The sequence below is a fragment of the Fukomys damarensis genome, unplaced genomic scaffold (genome assembly GCF_012274545.1).
Source record: "Fukomys damarensis isolate Sample0158 unplaced genomic scaffold, DMR_v1.0_HiC HiC_scaffold_16, whole genome shotgun sequence".
Taxonomy (NCBI): Eukaryota; Metazoa; Chordata; class Mammalia; order Rodentia; family Bathyergidae; genus Fukomys; species Fukomys damarensis.
This window is the reverse complement of record NW_022900928.1, coordinates 22,971,535-22,994,139: the sequence shown is the minus strand read 5'-3', so window position 1 is coordinate 22,994,139 and position 22,605 is coordinate 22,971,535. Positions and strand designations below refer to the sequence as shown.

Sequence of the window (22,605 nt, the reverse complement as noted above, 5' to 3'; positions counted from 1 at the left end):
CCTGGGCCGGGGGCTTCCCTCTGCCGCCAGGCTGGCCTCCTCCTCAACAGCAGCAATGCGGGCAACCTCAGCTGCGAGGCTCCTCGCATCCGCGGCGCCGGGACAAGAGGTGGGTGCCTCCAGAAGCCCCCGCCACATCCTCCTCATTGCATCCCATGATACATTAATAGACCACCCCCATGACCTCTGCTCTCCCTCCTCAACCTCCCACGGCTGCTCCATCGCAGTACTCGGCCCACTCGGGCTCCCTTCACGCATTAGGGCCCCACAGCTCTTAGGGCTCTAGCACTTTCACACCACCTGGTGAGAGCCCCTCACATCCCGGGCATCCCACACACCCCCCCACACACACACCCAGAGCTTCTGCGCACCCCAACATGCAGCACCACACAGCACACACAGTTGTGAGGCAAAAACCTCCTCCGGCAGCCCTTCCAGACCTCTTTTCCTGTCACAGTATATCTCAGAGCCACAGTGGCCAGGGGGAAGAAGGAGGGCAAGAAGAGGAAGAGGGGCTACTTCTGGAGGGAGCGCTCTGGACATCCTGAAAGGGAAGAGTTAGAGTTGTCGTCGCCTCTGCCTCTCACCCCAACCCCAGCCCTCCCACAAAAAGACTCTCAAATCTGCCTTAAGCTGGACACTGGGGTTGTTTCTTGGAGTTCCTGTCTGCATTGCACTCCTCAAGCTTCTCTGCCTCTCAGATTGGAGTTCTTCTGAAGGCTCCACGTAGCCTCTCTTCCTCAGAATTCCCCCAGCCCTCCCAAATCCCATCTCCAGCCTGCCTTTCCTTGGGTCTCTGGCAGCTCCGCTCCTGGAGCTGGCTGCTCCCCTCCTCACCCCATGCCTTTGTGTCACTTCCCATTCTCCCCTCTTCAGATTGCTCCTCAAAGTGACTCACTGCTCCCTCCGCTAACATCTTCGTTGTCTTGATGAATGTCTCAAAATACGTTCTCTCCCCTTCCTGCTTCCTCCCTTTCCATCCATGTTTACGGAACACCTGCTATGGTAGTCCCTAGGCTAAGTGCTGTCACCACAGGGGTGGACTGGACCCAGACTGCTCTCTCATTTGTCCATAGTCAAGTGCAGAGGACAGAAAAGACCATGGAAAATTCACAACTGCCACAGAAGCCCCACAAGAGGGTCTGAACCATGGGCACCCAAAGGAGACAGGTCTGAAAACTTCACAGAGAAAGGAACCTGGGAGCTTCGTGTTGACGTTAGAATTCAGCCAGCAGAAAAGGAGTGGAATTCTAGGAGAGGAAGCAATGTTAAGCGGAAAGAAATTACTCTAAATTGAAAAAAGGAAAGGCTTTCAGCCCAGTTATTATATACTATCACCTAGATTCCTCCATTTAGCAAATATTTACTGAACTAGAGATTGTGCCAGGTAGCAGGAATTATAAGTTGAACAAAAGGGACACAGTTCCTACTTCAGGGAGTTCAAAATTTAGTAGGAAAAACAGACAAGTAAGCAGGGAATGGCAGCACAAAGTGGAAGTGTCTTGAAAAGGAAAGACTGTGGAGGAGAGGAGCGTCTCCAGCCTAGCCTTGAGATTGAAGTTGGCTTCCTGAGCAGGTGGGCTGTGAATTAAAATTAAAAAGGTGATGGAGACCCAGCCCAGTGAAGGGGCAAAAGAAGCAAAAAGTATCCCAGGCCCAGAAATGGGATGTGTGAAAAGCTGAAAGTTTTAAGTCCATGGCACTTTTATTCAGTGTGACATACTTACTAAGTGGTTGAAACAAACACGATTGCTGATAAATAACAAACAGGCTAGAGACCAGCCTAGAGCATGCACAGAGAACCTGCCAGACCTGGATGTGGAATGTGGATTTTATCCTGATGACAGTGGGAACTACTGCCAGGATTCGTTAGGTAGTATAAAGAATAGATTGATGGATGAGGTGGAAAACAGGGATACTGCAGAAAGCAATTATGTGCACAGATCTGGGAGAAAGATGATGCCAGACTGAGGTACTAGCAATGCGGATGGAGAGAAGTGGATGGATTTAAGTCACTTCTGAAAATGAAATAAACAAAAGTTGATGTTTGCTTAGTAGTAGAGAGGGTGGAAGCGGTCAAGAGATGATATCAGGTCTCTGGCTTGGACAATCGAATGGATGTTCGTGCTATGTAATGTAAAATGTATCGAAGGAGCAGAAATAGGTGTGGAAAAGGGTAGTATCCTGCTACCTTGGTTTGAATCTGAGTTTAAATGCTGATTACTCAGTAAACTGTTGGATTCAGAGGTCTAGAATTTATCTTAGAAGTCTAAGCTAGAAGTAACAGGCTTGAAAAGCCACTGATTGCCTAGAGGAGGTAATAGAAGCCATGAAAATAGCTTAAATCATACAAAGATTGTGTAAAATGAGAAGAGGTCCTCCTGCAAGACCTTGCAGAAGAGTAACATTTAAAAGCCACACAGAGGAAAGAAAGTCCACAAAGCAGATTTAGATGAAACTATCAGATAGACAGGAGTTAGGTCCTTCTAGAAGGCAAGGAAAATGAGACTTTAAGCAGGGTAGGGGAAGTGATGTCAAAGCCTCACTGATGCAAATCAGATGAGAACAAATCAGCCAAAATGGTGCCCTTCAGATTTAATAAGGAAGAAGTCTTTAAAAGGACTCATAGGTGTTGAGATCTGACTCTCCTATTTTAAAGATTGGGGAGAGGAGAGAGCGAGAAGGAGGGAGAAAGGTAGACAGAAATACTATGGGGTTGAGGAAGGGTATGAGCACAAGTGCTCACATGTGCACACGCATGTGTGTGTATGTGTGTGTGTGTGTGCTGGAATAATAGCAGTAGCAGTAGAGATAGCATTTTTTTAAATTTTTGAAGTGTGTTCTCACTATGTTACCCAAGCTATTCTCCAACTGTTGACCTCAAGTGACCCTCACACTTCAGCCTCTCAAGTAGCTGGAACCACAGTGTTGGGACACTTTGCCTGGCTCTTTATCATTTTTGTGATAGAAAAGGGCCGAGAGAGGTGAAGACTGACATGCTGGTAACAAAGAGCATAGGCAATAGAGCTGGGGTCCCTGGAAGAGCAATACGTGAACAGATTTACACAACAGGAACCAGAAGAGGCCTCACTTACCTGGATGTTGCTGCTCACACACAGCGGATGCTACCCAGGCAGTTAGACATTGCTCTGTGAGCCACACTCACTCAGATATTACCCACACAGCCATGCATGTTTCTCAGCCTTGCTCCAGTGTTACCAATAGAAATTTGAATGATATCAACTTTGTTCTTACATAAGCCTGTCAACTTAAATGTCATCCACGTTCTCTCAGATGCTACCCACAGACAGGTGTTACCTACACTCACTCTAATATTGCCCAGTCATTGAGATCCTACCCATTCATCAAATGTTACCTTCATTTTATCTGCACGCAATCACATACTGCCCATGCTTTCATGCATAACCTTCCTCCAGTTATTACCCACAAAATCATAGAGATTATTTTCACACACTCAGATATTACCAGCAAAGACCTAAACATTTGCTGGCTAAGTTATTTCCCTTAGTCAATTAACATCTGAAACTGAGCTTAACTTGACATGTTAACCTACCTCCTCACATTCATATGCACTTAAATACTGCCCACACATATTTGAATATTGCTTCTGCTCTTTCAGCTATTATTATCATCCCTTGAATATTCCCTGATTCATACCTAGAGCTCTGAGTGTAACTCATGCCTCCTGAAAATATTACCTATAAAATAAGATGCTATCTAGAGACTCAGATATTACTCTTCCGTATTCAAGTGTTATAACACTGATTCAGATATACCTAAAGTTAAATACAACCCACAATCTGATATTACTTATAGACCTGTAGAAGTTACCTTTCTCCCAGAAAAATAAGGGTTACTTTCAGCCACCCATATATTGTCTCAAAGACTAAGGGTTAGCCAGTGCTCACGCTGATATTACCTGCACACCCTTGCACATTACTTCTGCTCCCTTAGTACCTGCTTGACCTATGCCTCCCATTCAATTGGTTAGATGCTACCTACACTCACCACAGAGACATGAGTATTACACTGATATCCATGTTCGTGGGTGACCAGATCCAACATAACAGGGGAAGACAGAACTGGAGGCCTCTGCGGCTTCAGTGTTCTGTGGAGTCCTTTCTTAGAAAAGCCTGGGTTTTGTTTTATGTCACATTATCTGGGTTTTAGCGTTCATACTTCTCTGCCATCATCTAGATGGAATGAATGCAGATTTTCCAGACTCCTGAAGAAGAATTGAACAGTTCCAAGCTTCTGAGTCCCCTGGTCTGATCTCTGCTGTTTTTTCATCCCCAGGAAGCTATTACCTAACAACGGACTGTCGCGGCACCGGTGCTGGTTCTCCAAGCAACGTTGCCCCCCATCCTCTCACCTTGACTTAGGTTTCAGGTTACCCAAGCCTCTGTGATCACTCAAATTCCACCACACATGATGGAATTACACATGCTTACCTAGATCTACATACACACACATGCATGCATTTTAATTTTTACTTATTTTGTATTTGTGACTTTTTAATTAACAGACTATTTTTAGAGCCATTTTGAACCCACAGAAAAACTGGGAAGCACAGAGTTCCTACATACCACCCCTCCATACACGCACACACAGAAACAGAGACAGATCAGAGTTTACCCTATTACTAACAGAGAAAGAGGAGATTAATACAAATGAGGAACCCATAAGGCCTTACGGGAGAGGTGGCAGTCCATCTGAGTCTCGACAAACAAGGGATAACAAAACTTCACCAGATATGGAAAATAAGTTTGTGATGAGTGTAGAAGTACAGGGTTGGCAAAAGAATATTTCAGGCACAAAAACTAACTTGAGCAGGGAGTCACAAGTGCACATGATGCATTCAAGAAACTGAGTCATCCAGTAGTTTAAGTGGGTGCAGTACAGGGAGAGGCTGGGAGGAGGAAGTACAGTCTCAAGGATCTTGTGAGATGCTAAGGGGTTACAGACAATGCAGAATAATTAAGAATGGGATGGGGATTGTTGTGTGGTTCAAAATGTGAGTGATTAACAGTGTCAAATTGTACAGGGAAGTCGAATACAACAGGCTAAAGGAAACTTTGGATATGGTGGTCAAAAATTACTGCTCTTGGGAAGAAGTGTCCAAACCAGTGATGGGGCACAGAACCTTGGATTAAGTGACTAGGAAGACACAAACACAATCCTTTCAAGAAGTTTGGCTGCAAAGAGAAAGCAACAAGCCCTGAGACAGACTTTCTTAAGGAAAAGAACAGTTGGGCCAATTTAACTAAGCCTCAAGGGCAAGTTAGAATGGTAAAGTACTTAAGTTCACCACTCACTGAGTAGGCCCTGGATGAGTGTGAGTGTTCTTGGGATACAAGGACGGGGCTGGGCAGCAAGGGTTGGGAAAAAGTGGAATCAAGGGGGTCTGGAGAGTGTGAGCCTGACCCCATAATGCCACCTCTCCCTTTTCTGCCCAGAATTGGAGCTGGCCATTAGAGTCACCCTTTATGCTGTGATCTTTCTGATGAGCGTTGGAGGAAATGTGCTCATCATTGTGGTCCTGGGACTGAGCCGTCGCCTGAGAACTGTGACCAACGCCTTCCTGCTCTCCCTGGCAGTCAGCGACCTCCTGCTGGCTGTAGCTTGCATGCCCTTCACACTGCTGCCCAATCTCATGGGCACATTCATCTTTGGCACCGTCATCTGCAAAGCAGTTTCCTACCTCATGGGTGGGTGAGACACCCCATTCCTTTGACCCTCTTCCCTCCTAAAGTCCTTGATAAATGTAGAGGTCTTTCCTGATGGGGAGCTGAGGAAATCACACTGGTGAGAGTGTGGTATAGGTTTCCAAGGTGATCCCTTCTTTTTCCCTCACTTAGGGGTGTCTGTGAGCGTGTCCACGCTTAGCCTTGTGGCCATTGCCCTGGAGCGGTACAGCGCCATCTGCCGACCATTGCAGGCGCGGGTGTGGCAGACCCGCTCCCACGCGGTTCGAGTGATCTTGGCCACGTGGCTGCTGTCGGGATTGCTTATGGTCCCCTACCCTGTGTACACCGCTGTGCAGCCGGTGGGGCCTCGTGTGCTGCAGTGTGTGCACCGCTGGCCCAATGCACGGGTCCGCCAGACCTGGTAAGGTGCCCATCCCCTTTCTTAGGGATTCTCTTCTCTGATGGAGGGAAAGGGGAGGCAATGGAAGGGAAAAGGTCGTAAAAAGAATTAAGATGTATTATGTACGTGTCCCAACTCTCCACAATGAATGTGACCATTATGTATTACAAACATGTACTAATAAAAATAAAATTTTTTAAAAAGGGCCATTCCCTTCTCCATCTCCATCAGATATTTACGGCTGTTCCCAGAACAGTCCTCCAGCTGCTCCAAGAACTACCATGCCAACTCCCACTCTGCACCCACCAGCCGGGAGTTCCAGTTTGGGGCAGGTCTCCCGCTCCCTAGCCCTTCCGGGTAGCATCTCTAAATCTAACTCCTGCCTCAGCTATTCGGACACAAGCCTAATCCTTGTTCTTCCTGCGCTTGGACAGAGCCCCGTGTGATTGCTCTGCCTTCTGTCCCCAGGTCGGTGCTGCTGCTCCTGCTCTTGTTCTTCGTCCCCGGAGTGGTTATGGCGGTGGCCTACGGGCTCATCTCCCGTGAGCTCTACTTAGGGCTTCGCTTTGACGATGACACCGACAGTGAGAGACAGAACAGGGTTCGAGGCCAAGGAGGTCTGTCCAGAGGGTCTGCACCAGGTGGGCAAACCCAAGAGGGGCGGAGCCTAGAGAAGGTGGGGCTGAGAGGAAGTGGAGGAGGCTGGGAAGGAGAGCTGGGTGGAGGGAGTGTCTCTGTGGGGCTCGGGCTCGTGTTAGAACTCTCCCTTCTGCTCTGACGCCCACTCTCTTTGCCCAGGTCCTGTCCACCAGAATGGGCTTTGCGGGCCTGAATCTGGCCTGGCAGGTGAGGACAGCGACGGCTGCTATGTGCAACTTCCACGGTCGCGGCCAGCCCTGGAGCTGTCGGCCCTGACAGCGTCCACCCCTGCACCAGGACCTGGCCCCCGGCCCACCCAGGCCAAGCTGCTGGCTAAGAAGCGCGTGGTGCGGATGTTGCTGGTGATTGTTGTGCTTTTTTTCCTGTGTTGGTTGCCAGTGTACAGCGCCAACACGTGGCGTGCTTTCGATGGCCCGGGTGCGCACCGTGCCCTCTCGGGGGCACCCATCTCTTTCATCCACTTGCTGAGCTACGCCTCGGCCTGTGTCAACCCACTGGTCTACTGCTTCATGCACCATCGCTTTCGCCAGGCCTGCCTGGACACTTGCAAGCGCTGCTGCCCCAGGCCTCCTAGAGCTCATCCCAGGCCTCTCCCTGAGGAGGACCCTCCTACCCCCTCCATTGCTTCCCTGTCCAGGCTAAGCTACACCACCATCAGCACGCTGGGGCCTGGCTGAGGGGTGGGGTGTGCAGCTGAGGCTGGATAGCATCCCTATAAGCACAGCTACATCCAGACGCCCAAGAAACTCAAACCACAGTTGACTAACACCTGACACCATGGACTAACCCAACACACAGGAAACAGTGGCAGTCCTGACACAAAAGGAACTGGAACACAGCCTCACACAGAAAGGCCCCAGGGCCTCCCTAGAGACATGGCAGTGATCTTGACAGGCCAACACAGCATCCCTAACAGCAGATGCAAGCTGGGAATTCCTAACAGCTGACCTGTCCCTCAATGCCCATGTACATTAGTGCCTCTGATTCTCTGGCACAGGGCTGATTTGGGTTGTTCCACGCTGTCCTCAGTTTGACCTCACAAGACCCTTCCCCGACTAGCACTGAAAACACCAGCAGGCCTAAAACCTCCCCAACCAGCAGGCTGTCAAGCACTGAAAAGTCTCTTCATCCCTTTCCAGTTAAGTACTGCAGCCCTGCCCCCTCATCTTCACCAGACCTCTTGAAGTAACAATAAATGACTTGGCCTTCTCTGTGACCTCCTTTCAGGACTTTCTTGAGGCAGGTGAAAAGATGTGGGATTTGGTGAAGTCCTTCCTGTCAGGTCCCTCCCACAGCTGTCCATTCCTGTGTACTATTTCTACCAAAAAGCCTATGTGCAAGGCTAGATGGGGCTGGTGCAGTCTCTCAGGATTGTCATCCTGGGCCTACCTAGTGGCGCAGGAGCTGGGAGTCGGGGTGGGAGGTGGGATATCTCTGCACATCAGGGTCACTGCACCATTCTCCCCTATGGTGCCATTGTTAGGGTACTATATTAATGGATGCTAACTAAAGTTTTGATAAAAGAGCAAGCACTGAAAATAAGACTCAGATTATTTCATGTATGTTTGAAATAGCAATCAGATGATGACAGGTATATAGAGGTTAAAGAGTAGGACTTTTTATTAAACACTTGTTCTCCTCTAGTCTCAGAACCCAGCCAAGATTCTGCCAAATGAAATCACCTTTGCTGCCTATAAAAACAGAACTGGGGGTAGAAGAATTTTGGGGAGAGGGCTAGGCCCGAACAGAAGTTTGAGAGCCCAGGTCCCCACTGGAATAGGCTCATTTAGCCCCAGAGAGAGGCAGAGATCAACATCACCTCTCCACATGCACTGTGACCGAAAAATGGGAACAGATGACCTCACTAGAAGGATATACTTGGATAATCAAGGGCATAGTGCTAGGAAAGGATACTTCATCTGTAATGGATGGGGAAACTGAGACCTAGAATAGGAAAGAAAGCTGTCCTAGGCCATACCGTACATTAGAGCAAGATAGCCGGGCATGGTGGCACACGCCTGTAATCCCAGCACTCGGGAGGCTGAGGCAGGAGGATCACTGTGAGTTTGAGACCAGCCTGGGCTGCACAGTGAGTTCCAGGTCAGTCTCAATTATATAGTGAGACCCTGTCTCAAAAAAAAAAAATACATTAGAGCAAGATAGAAATAACCATATTGACACAGACACTGACCTAGAGATGAGGAAAAAGCCACTCCCATGCGGGGGAAGACCCACATTGTATGTGCCTTTTCTGAAGAAAAACAAAACGAAATTAACAAATACAAAAATCTTTACTGACCAGGGCCTTTGAAGAGGGTGGTGCCTGTGAGAAGCACTGAAATTTAAGCCTCATTAATTTCTCAGCCCACATGCCTCCAAAATCCACCCAATAACAACCCTGGAGAAAGCTAAATGGACAAAAGGGCAGTGAGAAAGAAGAGTGGGTCTTCTGTTTACCAGAGCTGGGGTTTCTCCCATTCCTCATTTCTACAGGGTTTAGCGGTGCACAAGGCAGAAGGAAGGAAGAAAAGGAGGGAGAAGGCATTTCAAACTGACAGCCTAAGACAGGGAGGGTTAAAAATAGAATCCCTGCTGGTCTGAGTAGCTGAAGGGAAATATTGGGGCTTTTTCTCTCATGCCAGCTGTTCTGTGGGGCAGGAGGAGGTTTATCCAAAGGTGTCCCAGTGCGTCCAACCACCCCTTCTAAAGAAGTAATGAAGGGCGCCAATACCTTAGTCCTTCCAGCTGGGGCCTAGAATCCTGATGAGTACCAGAGGCCTCGGGATCTGAGTCTGGGAGGGCTACGTCTCTGAGCCTGCACTATGAGCCTAAGTACTGTGGCCCAGACCTGGCCCAACACCTCGCTCACAGGTGCAGTCTGAAAAACCCCACTTCACACCTAGTAGCTCTTTAATCTACAGAATACTTACACCTCCACCACCCTTCTGCGCCCTGTCTCGTTACCAGATTGGGAATCTCGGGCTTCTGTCATCTGTTTTCGGGAACTGATCATTTTATCAGGCCCAGATTTCGTATTGCTGTTCCCGGAATTGCTGCTTGGTCATTCTAGCAAAGCTCGAGTGTTTTGTGCATACAGTACTTTGTGCCTTCCATTTTAGTTCTTTGCGTTCCTAGCTGATCCCAGATTTCGTATTGCTGTTCCCGGAATTGCTGCTTGGTCATTCTAGCAAAGCTCGAGTGTTTGTGCATACAGTACTTTGTGCCTTCCATTTTAGTTCTTTGCGTTCCTAGCTGGTTTCCTGTCTTCAGCAGGGAGCAGAATGATATAGTGGAAAGATGACCGAGCCGACTGATGGAGCGGGCAGTGGAGAAATCTAACCCTTCCTGGTGCTCTGTGTCAGGCATTTTATATACATACGCTAATCCATTTCGCTTAGCAAAGCTCGAGTGTTTGTGCATACAGTACTTTGTGCCTTCCATTTTAGTTCTTTGCGTTCCTAGCTGGTTTCCTGTCTTCAGCAGGGAGCAGAATGATATAGTGGAAAGATGACCGAGCCGACTGATGGAGCGGGCAGTGGACAAATCTAAACCTTCCTGGTGCTCTGTGTCAGGCATTTTATATACATACACTAATCCATTTCGTTCTCAGAACACTTCTGCGGAAGATTTTGCTTCATTGGACAGGTGAAGGAAGTGAAGCTGAAAAAGCTTCAGAAAGTTTTATGAGGCCCGGCAGGCAAAATAGAGCCAACAACTGAGCTCAGGCGTCTGCCACCAAAACTTTTTCTCCTTCCATTGCACTGTGTTGTGTTCATTCAATCCTTGGAGACCTCAGTTGTAGTTCTGCTCTCCCTACCCCTTAAAAGTTATGTGATTTTGTGCAAATTACCTCAGTAAATTTTAGTCTTCACTATAAAGTGGGAGCAATTACACTAAGTTCACACTGCCACTAGGAAAATTAAAGAGCACCGAGTTGATGAAGTGCTTATCTTTGAATCAGTCACACAGCATAACAAGGACTAGACTTGAGATTGCTTCTACATCAGGAGAAAGCAACAGCACTGGGAAACAAGGTGTCTGAAGATAGACAGGACCCTCATCTGTATCTTAGGAATCCTCCAAAGGTTCATGTGCTAAAGGCTTAGTTCCCCGATTGGTGATATTAGGAGGTGGTAGAAACTCTAAGAATTGGAGCCTACTAGGAGGTCTTCAGGCAACTGGGGGAATTTTCTTGAAGGAGATGTTGGAATCTTAGCCTCTCCTCTTCTTTCTTTTCACTTTCTGGCAGTCGTGAGATAAGCAGCTTTGCTATACCACGCACTCCCCACTACTGTGAGCCAAAGTAAACCTTTCCTCTTTACAAATCGATTATCTTGGATATTGTGTTATAATAGCAGACAGATAATAAAGACAGCCACCAATAACTAAGATGGTATATTAGCTTCCCCTTTGGGGGACACAATACCCAATACCCACAACTTAAAAGAGGAAAGGTTTAATTTAGCATATGGTTCCAGGGAATTCAGTACATGCTTGGCAGGCTCCCAGGAAGGAACATCATGGAAGAAGGGCAACATAGAGTAAAACTGCTCAGTTCATTAGAGCCAGGAAGCACAGCATGGGAACAGTGCCAGAGAAGAAGGGGTGAGGGTCCAGACCAGGAGTAAGGCTACACTTTCAATGACCCGACAGACACACCCATAAGTGTATTCTCCCAACCTGCTGGCAGATCCCAAAGCCAATCAAATTGACACTCCTACCACCACAGAAGAACAGAACAGAGTCCAAAAGAGGTTGGCGCCTGTAAGATGATGTTAGAAAGTGAAGTCAGCCAGATGTAGTGGCACACATCTAAATTCCGGAGAGGTTGAAGCAGAAGAATCACAAGTTCTACACCAGTCTGGGCAAATTAGCAGGACCCTGTCTCAAAATTTAAAAAGAGAAAAAGAAAGAAAGAGACAGAGATGGAGATGGAGAGAGACAGAGAGAAGAGGTTGGCGCCTGTAAGATGATGTTAGAAAGTGAAGTCAGCCAGATGTAGTGGCACACATCTAAATTCCGGAGAGGTTGAAGCAGAAGAATCACAAGTTCTACACCAGTCTGGGCAAATTAGCAGGACCCTGTCTCAAAATTTAAAAAGAGAAAAAGAAAGAAAGAGACAGAGATGGAGATGGAGAGAGACAGAGAGAGAGACAGAGAGAGAGAGTGAGAGAGAGAGAGAGAGAGAGAGAGAGAGAGAGAGAGACTGGAGATGTAGCCTAGGGCAAAGGCCTTGGCTTCAATCCCCAGTACCACAGCAGATGAATAAGAAACAGAGGAAGAAAGGGAGGAGGAGAGGAAGAGGAAAGGGTTGGGGAGGAAAAGTGGAAAGGAAGGAAGGGAGGTCAGAATTTGAGTCCAGGACCAGGGATGTAGCTCAGTGGCACTGCACCTGTCTTGCAAGGTCCTGAGTTTGATCCTTGGTACCAGAAAAAAAATTTGAACCCAGGACTGCCTGACCACAAAGTCCATGCTCTTTTTCCTGTACATCCTGATTTCATAGAGAGAGGGATCATTCAGTGATGGAGAGGAATGAACTGATTAGGAGCAGTTTGGCAGCACTCAGGAGTCTTCCCAGAGCTCAAAGAAAGGACAGATGCTATATCTATAGCTCTGCAAGCTTGGATCCTTCAGTGAGTCGTGTTATAATATTCCCATTCCTGCAAAAAAGCCTTTGGATCATTTTTCCCAAAACAAAAGTGGGGAGGGCAACAGTCCTAGAAATGATAATCCTTAAAATTGTCCCAAAAAGCAAGTTGTATGGTCAAGTCTCAGAAACTCCAGGTGATACTGAAGAAAACCAGGGAAAGGGAGGTGTCACAGTGAGCACGCATGAGGCAGACCTTAAAAAGGCTGCTTTCTGTCACAGACAGCTCCAGCCAGGATGTTGGATGGCCATACACTCTGATTAATCAGGTCTAACTAGTGGGAAGCAAGGGACAGTTTAGGGACAGTTTTTTCCTTCAAGTTACCTCTAGAAGAGAGCAGATGGAAGAGAAGAAGAGAAATAAAAGGGTTGAAGAAGGAAATAGTTCTCATCTAGAGTCTAAGCTTTGTTGCAGAGATCCAATACCTAGAAGTGGGGCCCTCTTGGAAAACGTAGCCCATATTGTACATTCTAACTATGGTCCTTCACCTGCTTCCTGCTCTCTGAGCCTCAAACACTGCTTGGCAGACAGGAGGCCCTTAGCCAGATCTTGGTTCATCACTAGCAACCTGAACCTCTGGGTCAGGCCCAGGCTTTTGGAAATGAAGTTCTAGCCCAGCCACATAGGCACATGTTGGAGGCAGGAAATAGTTAACCAATTAGATTCATTGAATTACTGGTAGCATTTAGTTTTAATCAGTTTTAAGCGTCAGAACCCTGCCAAGGCATATAAATAGTGACAGATAAGATGTGCAAGGCTCCCGAGCAACGTACATTTAAATGATAAGGCTAGTTTGTAGGATAAGGCTGTCCAATTTCCCAGGGTGGTGAAACAGACTTTGAGCAACATAGGAAAGGCAGAAGCCCAAAATATTTCCCATTAAGATATAAAACCCAACTACATTTCTGGAAACAAGGTTACAGCACGGACTGTGAGCAAGGAGGGGAAAGTATAAAGGACCTGTGTAGACAGGAACAGGTAGCTCAGCTTGTGGATCGCTCTTTCCTTGCCTCACACTAGAGATGAGACAACACCACAATCCTTCCACATTTAGCAGAATTCACTCTCCCTGGAGCAATAGGGTGCCACTTCAGAATGTTTGAATGTCAGCCCCTAGTCTGCCTTCAATTCAGCCCAGAAAAGGCAGGAGTGAGAGCAGTGGGGTGGTAGAGGCAGGGAAAGTCTGCCTTTCAGCATGGAATTTTTAATCACTGCAGCCAGAGAAGTGTAGTACCTCCTACATGTCAGGAAGCAGCTGCACCCACCAACCTGGGAGGGTGATGCAGGCCAAACCAGAACCAGAAAGCAAATCTGGTCAGAGGAGCAATACCCAGCTACGAGGTAGAGAGCTAACACTAGTGCCCTGGTGTGGTACATGGATCTTTCAGAAGGCGCTGGTACTTGGTCTACTCCAGTGTCATTTGCTAACTGTGAAGAAGCAGCTCTGACTGGTTGCTTTCCCTTTCAGAGCCTCCGTTGCTCTCATTTGCCAGTATTTCTCACTTGTGTTTATTTCGTGGCTTGCTGTGTGGTTGTGAGAGCTACATGACACGAAGTAGCTAGGTCCATTGAAATGCAAGCGTAATGAAACTATGAGAGGCCCCAACAGTGAGATGATTCTAGCACCCACTCTCTTATGTCATTCAAAGTAAAATGATGCTGAATTGTTGCATCCACATAATAGAATCCACTGAGTTTTTGCCTTCTCTGTATTTCAGCCTCGTTTTAATAGAAATCTCAAACAGTGACTTATCTAGTTTCAATTTATTTGTCATACGTGTACATAAAGAATCAACTTGCCCGGTGTGGTGGTACACACCTAGAATCCTAGACTTCTGGGAAGCTGAGAGAGGAGTATGGCAAAATTGAGCCCATACTAGGCACCTTAGCAGTTCAGTGAAACCTTATCTCAAAATAAATAAATCGAGTCAACTTGTTTTACAACATAAAAACCAATAGCAGACCCAGGCCCCAACCTCGCTCTTTCCCATTCTTGTCCCTAGAAAGAATCACTTCCAAACCTTTTATCTTTTTTTCAGTATTTATGTTCATATCTTTGAATAACAGATGAATAGCACTACTCTACTCGTTTTTTCTGTTTGGCAGCACTATCTATTGAATACTTACCATGGAAGAAGACAAAGGCTTAACACTTATTTCTATGTGCCCTCCGGACACAAGGATCTCAGTCCCCCTTTCCTCTCAGTATAATTATGTTGTCATTTTGTTATGATGATGACCAAACTCCAAGATTACCCGCAATGACTCTATCTTCCCTCTTTGTATTTGTGTCCCTGTGTAGTTCCATCCCACTTTAAGTAGGGCTGAGCTATATGAGCACCAAAGAACCCAAATATTTGATAAAGACAGAATTCAACTCTACACTTGCACAGTGTGGCTCACTCAACTCTCTTTAGCCCCAGAACAGTTGTGTCCTGTCTTTAATATTTTGATATTTTTCTTGATCTTGAGTTTTTAAAATTAACTCTGATTTTTTAAAAGTATTTATTAGGGCTGGGAGTGTAGCTTAGTGGTAGAGGGCTTCTTTAGCATTCAAGAAGTCTTGGGTTTAATCTCAGCAGCAAAAAAATAAGTAAATAAGAAAATACATTTATTAGAATATTCTCCTTTTTTTGTTTTGTTTTGTTTTGTGTTTTGAGACAGGGTCTCACCGTGTAACTCAGACTGCTCTGGAACTCACTGTGTGGCCCAGGCTGGTCTCAAACTCCCAGTGATCCTCCTGCCTCAGCCTCCCAAGTGCTGGGATTACAGGCGTGTACCACCACACCTGGCTAGAATATTCTTAATTTTGAATATATATATATATATTTTTTTTTGAGTGGGGATTGAACTTGTGCTTGCAAGGCAGCTCACCAAACCACTGAGCTAAATCCCTGGCTGATTATATATTTTTGATGCCCACTAAATTTTGCACCCAAGGCAAGCACTCACTCAATTTATCTTCCTTCTGGCCCTAACAAATTCTAGCAGCTTCTGAAGAAAGTGTGCATAAAAGGTAAGCTTTTAACATCTTGCAAGTCTGAATCCCTCACAATGGATTCAGAGTTTGACTGGTAGTAGAATTCTAGGCTGAAATTTTCCCCTAGCACCTTGAAGGTGCTATTTCAATGAAATCCAAAGTTATTCACCTTCTGATTACTTTCTTTCATTACTTATCATAATGCCTTACTGTATATTTTGCAATTGTATTGGTAGGCAGATCAGTCCTATTCAAAGTTCAATGTGTCTCTGAACAGTGGAAGAATAAAAGCTGACTGGAAGTTCTAAGCATCAGATATAATATGACAACTTATCCTTTGGTTGGCTAAGGTGTCTTAGGTTGTTTGGGGAGAATTCCAGATGTCACGACTATCGGGTCTTTTCTCTTGAGCTGGTCAGATTTCCCAAAGAAAGCTTTTCCATTTTTAATGTAGAGATTAAAAGCCTTAGTTCTGACAATCAGGCAGCCATTGGAAGAACACAGGGGAATGGAGTTGGATGATTAGGCATTTAACATGTATGTGCACTCATAAGCTTCTAGCTGGCTTATGGGATCCCTGTAGTCAACCATGCCCACAAGACTCAGATTTATCTTCTCTAGATAGATCACCAGTCTTCTGTTTGTTGAAAGGAGCTTAGAGAATAATGGAGGGGACCTAGAATCTACCTTTTTCTTGTTATGGACAAGCGAGTTAGAACAATGGAGGTGCGCCACGCTCTGAGCCAGATTTGAGTCTGTTTATTAAAGCCAATGGCGGGGTGGGCGACTGCTACTGACCAGAAAGTTCTCTCAGCAATGGAAAGTGGTTTGATTTCTCCTTTTAAATCATGCTTCCAGCTGGGGAGGGCTCAGGGGAGAACAAGCAGAATCTTACTGAAGCAGAACCATGCCAGGTTAGTGGGGGTCACAAGAAAGTTTCACACACTGGATGAGCTACAAAACATCCTGCAACTGCAGCAGGTCTTGTGCCAAACAGGATGCAAGGGTTTTGGGTGCTTTGTCCAAGCACAGGTACAAGCTGGTGTTGAGGCTCAAGATAGACTCAAGTTGGCTAAGCATGATGTCAAAGTGAGGACTCAATTAAAGCCTCTTGGTTGGGCAGGGGATTATATGAGGGATTGTAGTAGGATCTCATATACATCAGTTTAACAGAGGCTATGTGCTGTTTTATAAAGTTGATTATCCAACTAAGAATACAGGGGAAAATCAAAAGCCCAAGAAAAAGCACAATGAGGTGACCAGCCAGTCTGGTGATGAGGGTAGTTACCCAAGGACTCCAAATGAACCAGTTATGATACCATGAGTTTTTACTTTCCCTCTCCTTCTAACGTCTATCTAGATTTTTCTTGAGCTTTTGAAGAGTATCTTGGATTACAACAGACTTGTTGGCATAGAAACAATCTGCCTCCCCTAAGCAGCACATAACCCTTCTTGTGACAAGAGCACTAGATCGAGCCCCCTTCCATTCTGGAAGACCACCTCAGCTAGGAGGAAAGAATCTCAAGAGCATATTTCAGAATTCCTAGAGTGACTACCTGCTCTGACAAAGCTGAAAGTCCAAATTCTCTTCTAGCCAGTGTGGCAGATCCAAGTGCCACTGAGCCAGTTACTCCCAATCCCAATAAAATTGGAATGACCATGGGTGCTGCTTGCTTCTTTCTGTATGGTAGTCCTGAAGGTGCTATGAAATCCCATCCCTGCAGTCCTTGGTACACATAAACTTGAGGGAGAATTCAGACCAGGATGCACAAGACCTCAGATCTAGTATCTCCCTCAGGAGTTTTGACACACAGAGTGAGCCCCGAGGTACAAGACAGTGAAATGTCATCTGGGGCAAAATAAGTCTTCAAGGTCTCCACAGTCATGGTTTGGCTACACACAGCATGGAAAGGGGAGTTACTCATATCACAAGAAGACATTACCAGACAGGTTGCATTTCCATAAATCTCACTAATTGTCAAGGGGGACTTTGTAGAGGTGTACACTAAGGCAGTACTTAAGGCTTTGATAGGGCCCAAGGCTCCCACACCCACATAATAAGAAGGCTTTGCTTTTAGATAGAGCCAACAATCCTGAGCCAGGTCTAATTGAGTCATGTTTAACATAGCGTGGATGGCTCCCAGCACAGAGAATAGGGATGAAGGCAGTATGCTTTATTGGTAGCTAAGAGGGAGAGATAACAGGGTAAGGCTCAAGTAAGGGGTCCTCTACTTTCGTTAAGGGAAGGGTCCTATGGCTGTCTCAGTGCTTGGCTTAACAACTGATTGTAAAAGGTAGCGATTTCACCTGGATCAGGAAATAGTCCTCCAGGGAGCCAGAAGCGGAATGCCCAATTCCATCCTATGGCCCATTTAGAGTCCTGGGACCTTTGTATCAGAGTCAATACTTGGCAACCATGTTTCCAAACTATGATATCAGTAGTGACATTTTGGTCCCCTGATATAAAAGGCAATCTTTACACAACCCCAGTGAGGGCAGTAGAAATCAGCTGGGAACCAAGAACCCTCTTGTCCAAATGGATTGAATCCTGGACACACATAAAAGTCATGGCTTCCCAGGTTTATAAACTGATAATAGTAGCTTCCTCAAACTCCCCTAACTAATTTATAGAGATTGACCTCAGGCAACCAAGGGTGGATGCTACTAAAAGTAACATTATCTAGAATTTCTCTTGAGCTAAAGGAGGTGAAGAGAAAGGAATGCAGCTCTCCTCATTGCATTTCCCCAGAGCTTGACTTCGCCATCCCAAAGACAATAAGGACAAGCATCACAATGATGATCAGACTAGCCTTAGCTTTCAAGGATCAGGTCCCAGCTCAGCAGTCCACTGTTTTGCCCACTTTACTCGAGAATGATGAACTCACATCGAGATACCATCAACCCTGAGAGCTGAGGGTGTCATGAGGACAGCTGTGTAGGGTCCTTTCAGGCTGGAGTCAGCCCTTCACTCTGAAAAGCCTTGATGAAGACAGTATCCCCAGGCTGGAACAGGTGGCTCAGTGCAGAGTGGGGCAGGGAATGAGTATCTCATACCTGGGAGTGAACAGTTTTCTGTACCTGTTGGAGAGACTAGAAATACTTTTACAGAGACTGGTTAGAAAATTCTTCTAGTAGCTCACTTTTAACCTTAGGAAGCAGGGGTGGGGGTCCTCCAAACATAATTTCATAAGGAGCAAACCTACTTTACAAGGGGTGCACCTAACTAAGGACAGTTAAAGGCAGCAGGCTGACCCACCCTTCACCAGCTTCCAACGTCAGTTTAGTCAGAGTGGATTTTAGGGTCTGATTCATCCATTCCACTTGCCCTGAGCTTTGTGGTCAGTAGGTACAGTGGAGTTTCCAATTTATACCCAGTGGCCTACTGACTAACTGAGTTATAGAGGCTACAAAGGCAGGGCCATTGTCAGATCCAAAGGAGACTGGTAGTCCGAACCTTGGAATTAATTCCTGAGAAGTTTCTTTGCCACCACCGTGGCAGTCTCCCACCAAGTAGCACAGTGCCCAACCTCAGAAGATATCTATGAAAACCAGGAGGTAGTGATAGCCACCCACTGGTGGTTTGTTCTCTATGAAATCCACTTCCCAGTGTTCTCCAGGATTTCAACTTGGAATCTGACTCTGAGGGGTGCAGATGGACCCTGGTGGGGATTTAGTTATACACAGGTCAGGCACCTAATCGAGGCTGGCAGGCCAGCTCCTGTTGCTTTGAAAAGTAATATCTTGGAGCTAGAAGCTCAGCCATCTTGGAGCCCCCCCAGGTGCGTGATCAAATGCAGCTGCTGAATGAGCTATCATCCTAATGCCTAAGGGAAGTAGATGTGACCATCTGGACATTTGCACCAGCCTTGGGTATCTTTGCTTGCAGCCAGCTTGCTTCTTTATCTTCCTCTTCACTGTAAGTGGGACTAGTTGAGAGTAAAGGGGGAGGAGGACTCACAGTACCCAGGATGACTAAGCGTTCAGCTGGCCTCAGGGCTGCCTCTCTGGCTGCAAGATCTCCAAGTTGATTCCCCCTAGCCTCAGGTGTATTGTCATTTTGGTGACCCTGAACATGAACGATGGCCACCTTTTGGGGAAGCCACACCACCTTTGTTTTTGACAGTCTCTTCTGTAGCTGTCAGAAGCCCCCCTCCACTTGTAAATATTCACATGGACATGTAGAGTAGCAAAAGTATACCTACTGTCAGTGTATACATTTATCTCCTTTTCTTTCCCCATCTCAAGGCCTGGGCCAAGGTGATCAGTTCTGCCTTTTGGGCCAAGTTCCCTTCAGGCAAAGGCTGGGCCCAAATGGCTTGATCAGCTGTAGTCACTGCAGCTCCCGCTCTCCATACCAGGCTTACTGCTTCCATCTGTGAAGAGGGTGGTACCCGCCTCAGCCAACTGCCTGTTAAGTCCAATGAGCACCCCTGGGTCTGGTTCAGCACCTCTTCACACCTCCTGACCCTGGGATGTCAGGGTCATCATCTGGCATCCGTGTAGCCAGATTGAGAACCTGTCCTACTGAGAAGACTATGTGAGGCTGGTCGAGCAAGAGGCTTTGATACTGAGTGAGGTGGGCATTTGACATCCATTTGCTGTTACCCCTGCCCTGAGGAGTCTCTACTGAGTGAGGGGCAGTTAGCACTAGGTCCTGTCCAAGGGTCAGCCTCCTCGGCCTATGAAGTTGTGGCAGCTACTTCCCGAAGACATGAGAGCCATCCTGAGAGCACAGGATCTAATCTTTTGGAGAGAAAGGCCACAAGGCACTTCCAGGGTTCCAAGGACTACGTTAGAACTCCCTTAGCAATCCCTCTTACCTCATGCATGAATAGATGAAGTGATTTAGTAACATCAGGTAGTGCCAGAGCTGGAGCTAACATGAGCTCTTTTCGGATTCTGGAAGGCTTTTTCTTCATCTATTCCTCACTCTAGGGGTTGATTTTCTCCCCTGGCAGAATGGAGGGGCCATGCTATCTCAGCAAAGCCAGGTATCCACCGGTGACAGAATCCAGCTACATCTAGGAATTCTGTACCTGTTTCCTGGTTGTTACTGTGGGTATCTGGAGGATGGCCCTTTTCCTGGCCTGGGAAAGAGCTCTTCCTTCTGATATTTGATATCCCAGGTATAATACTTTAGGGGCACAGAGTTGTGACTTCTTAGCTGAGGCAGCTCTTTTAGTAGCTGAAGAAACTCTTGACCCCTACAGGCATTCTGAATAGCTAGTAGCAGCTAGTAACATATCATCCACATATTGAAGCAGGGTGAGGTTAGCGTGGTGGGACAGAAAGCTCACCAAGTCCTCCTGGAGGGCCTCACTGAACAGAGTGGGTGCATTTTTTAATCTTTGAGGCAGCCAGGTCCAGGTGAGCTGGCAGGAGTTGACGGAAACTGGGTCAGTCCACTAGAAAGCAAAGATAGACTGGAAAGTTGGGGCAAGGGGCATACTAAAAAAAAGCATCCTTTAAATCCAGCACGGTTTACACTTGGTGCTCAGGAGACAGCAAACTCAGGATGGTATATGGGTTGGGGACTGTAGGGTGAAGAGTTACCACTCACTGGTTAACATCTCTCAAGTTCTGAACCAGCCTATAATCTCATGTCCCCAGTTTTCTACTGGCAGGAATGGTGTGTTCCATGGAGACTTGCAGGCAGTTAATATCTCAAAGCTCAGCAACCTCTTCTTTTAAAAATTAATTTCATTGATACATTTTAGGTATACATTATAATGACATTCATCATTGTAAATTTGTACCTTTACGTAATCTATCTTGGTTCTTATTTTTTTCCCATTCCCCTGCCCTCCCATCAACCCCGCCACCCCTAACTATTCATGAAATATTTGTTTCCATTTTTTCCTTTTCTCATATTAATTCCATTCCCTTCTTTCCTTTCCCCTGCCCCTCCCACTTCCTCTTCAGCTTTGCCCCTTTGCTTTCTATTAACATTATCTGTATACCTTTTAGTCCTTATTTACACACTCGGTTTCTCATGGCAGAGGAACTATTCAGTATTTATGCGTGTGTGTCCTATTTATTTCATTCAAGTATCAATTACTTCAATGTGCATCCATTTAGCTATAAATGTCTTGCATTGCTCCTTCTCTGTGGCTGAATAGTACTCCATTTTATTTAAAAAAAAAAAAAACAAATTTTCTTTATCCAGTCTCCAGTTGATGGGAAATTAGGCTGCTTCCAAGTTTTAGCTAATAAAAACTGTGTTCCTATGAACATGGGTACACATATACCACTGTAGTATAATTCTTTCCATTCTTTGGGGAAGATACCCAGCAGTGGAAGAGTTGGGTCAAATGAGACTTCCAATCCTAGTTCTTTGAGTTATCTCCACACTGATTCCACAGTGGTTGCACCAGTGTACACTCCCAGAAGCAGTGGAGCAGAGTTCCTTTTTCTCCACATCTCTGCCAGCATTTGGTATTGGTTGATTTCGTGATAGCAGCCATTCTTTCTGGAGTGAGGTGGAATCTTGGTAATTTTTCATTTGCATCTCTCAAATGACCAGTGAAGTTGAACATATCTTCATGTATTTACTTGCTATTTCTACCTCTTTGTCGGAGAAATGTCTGTTCATTTCAGATACTCATTTTAAATTTGGTCTATAAATGTTGGATGTGTGATTTTTTTTATATTGCTTTATATATTCTAGACAGTAGACCTTTATCTGAAGAAGAGCTGGTGAAAATTTGTTCCCATATTGTGGATTGTCTCTTCACACTGTTGGTGGTTTCTCTTGCTATGAAGAAGCTTTTTAATGACATCCAATTGTTCATTGCTTGTGCTAGTTCACATGCAACTGAGGTTTTGTTCATAAAAATCTTTTACTATGCCAATGTCTTCAAGAGTTCTACACAAACTCTCAGTTGGTTTAGTGTTTCTGTATTTTTTTTGTTTTGTTTTGTTTTTCTTTTTTATTGAGGTTATTGGTACAATCTAGGTATACAATACAGTTACATTCATCATTGGGATTCTGTACCTTTACATAATAGGTCTTGATTCTCATTTTTCCCCTTGTCCTTGCCCTCCCTTCACTCCCTCCTCCCCTCCCCATTTACAAACACTTTATTTCCATTTTTTCAGTTTCTCATATTTTTTTCCTCTCCCTTATTACCTTTCCCCCACCCTTCCCACTTTCCCTACACCTTTAGCCCTTTACTTCCTATTTCACATTATTAATTGTCTCATTAGGAA

At 45.9% G+C, this 22,605-nt stretch overlaps 1 protein-coding gene across 1 annotated transcript in view; it reads left to right on the top strand.

The window, feature by feature from the left end:
* Window positions 1-8,293, top strand: part of Cckbr (cholecystokinin B receptor) — a 9,550-nt gene extending 1,257 nt beyond the window's left edge. The window contains exons 2-6 of the mRNA XM_010644292.1: window positions 6-109; window positions 5,478-5,729; window positions 5,880-6,129; window positions 6,577-6,749; window positions 6,907-8,293. Coding sequence (XP_010642594.1) covers window positions 6-109; window positions 5,478-5,729; window positions 5,880-6,129; window positions 6,577-6,749; window positions 6,907-7,445 — 1,318 coding nt within the window. The 3' untranslated portion in view covers window positions 7,446-8,293. The remainder of the gene's footprint in view (window positions 1-5; window positions 110-5,477; window positions 5,730-5,879; window positions 6,130-6,576; window positions 6,750-6,906) is intronic.
* The last annotated feature ends 14,312 nt before the right edge of the window (window positions 8,294-22,605 follow it).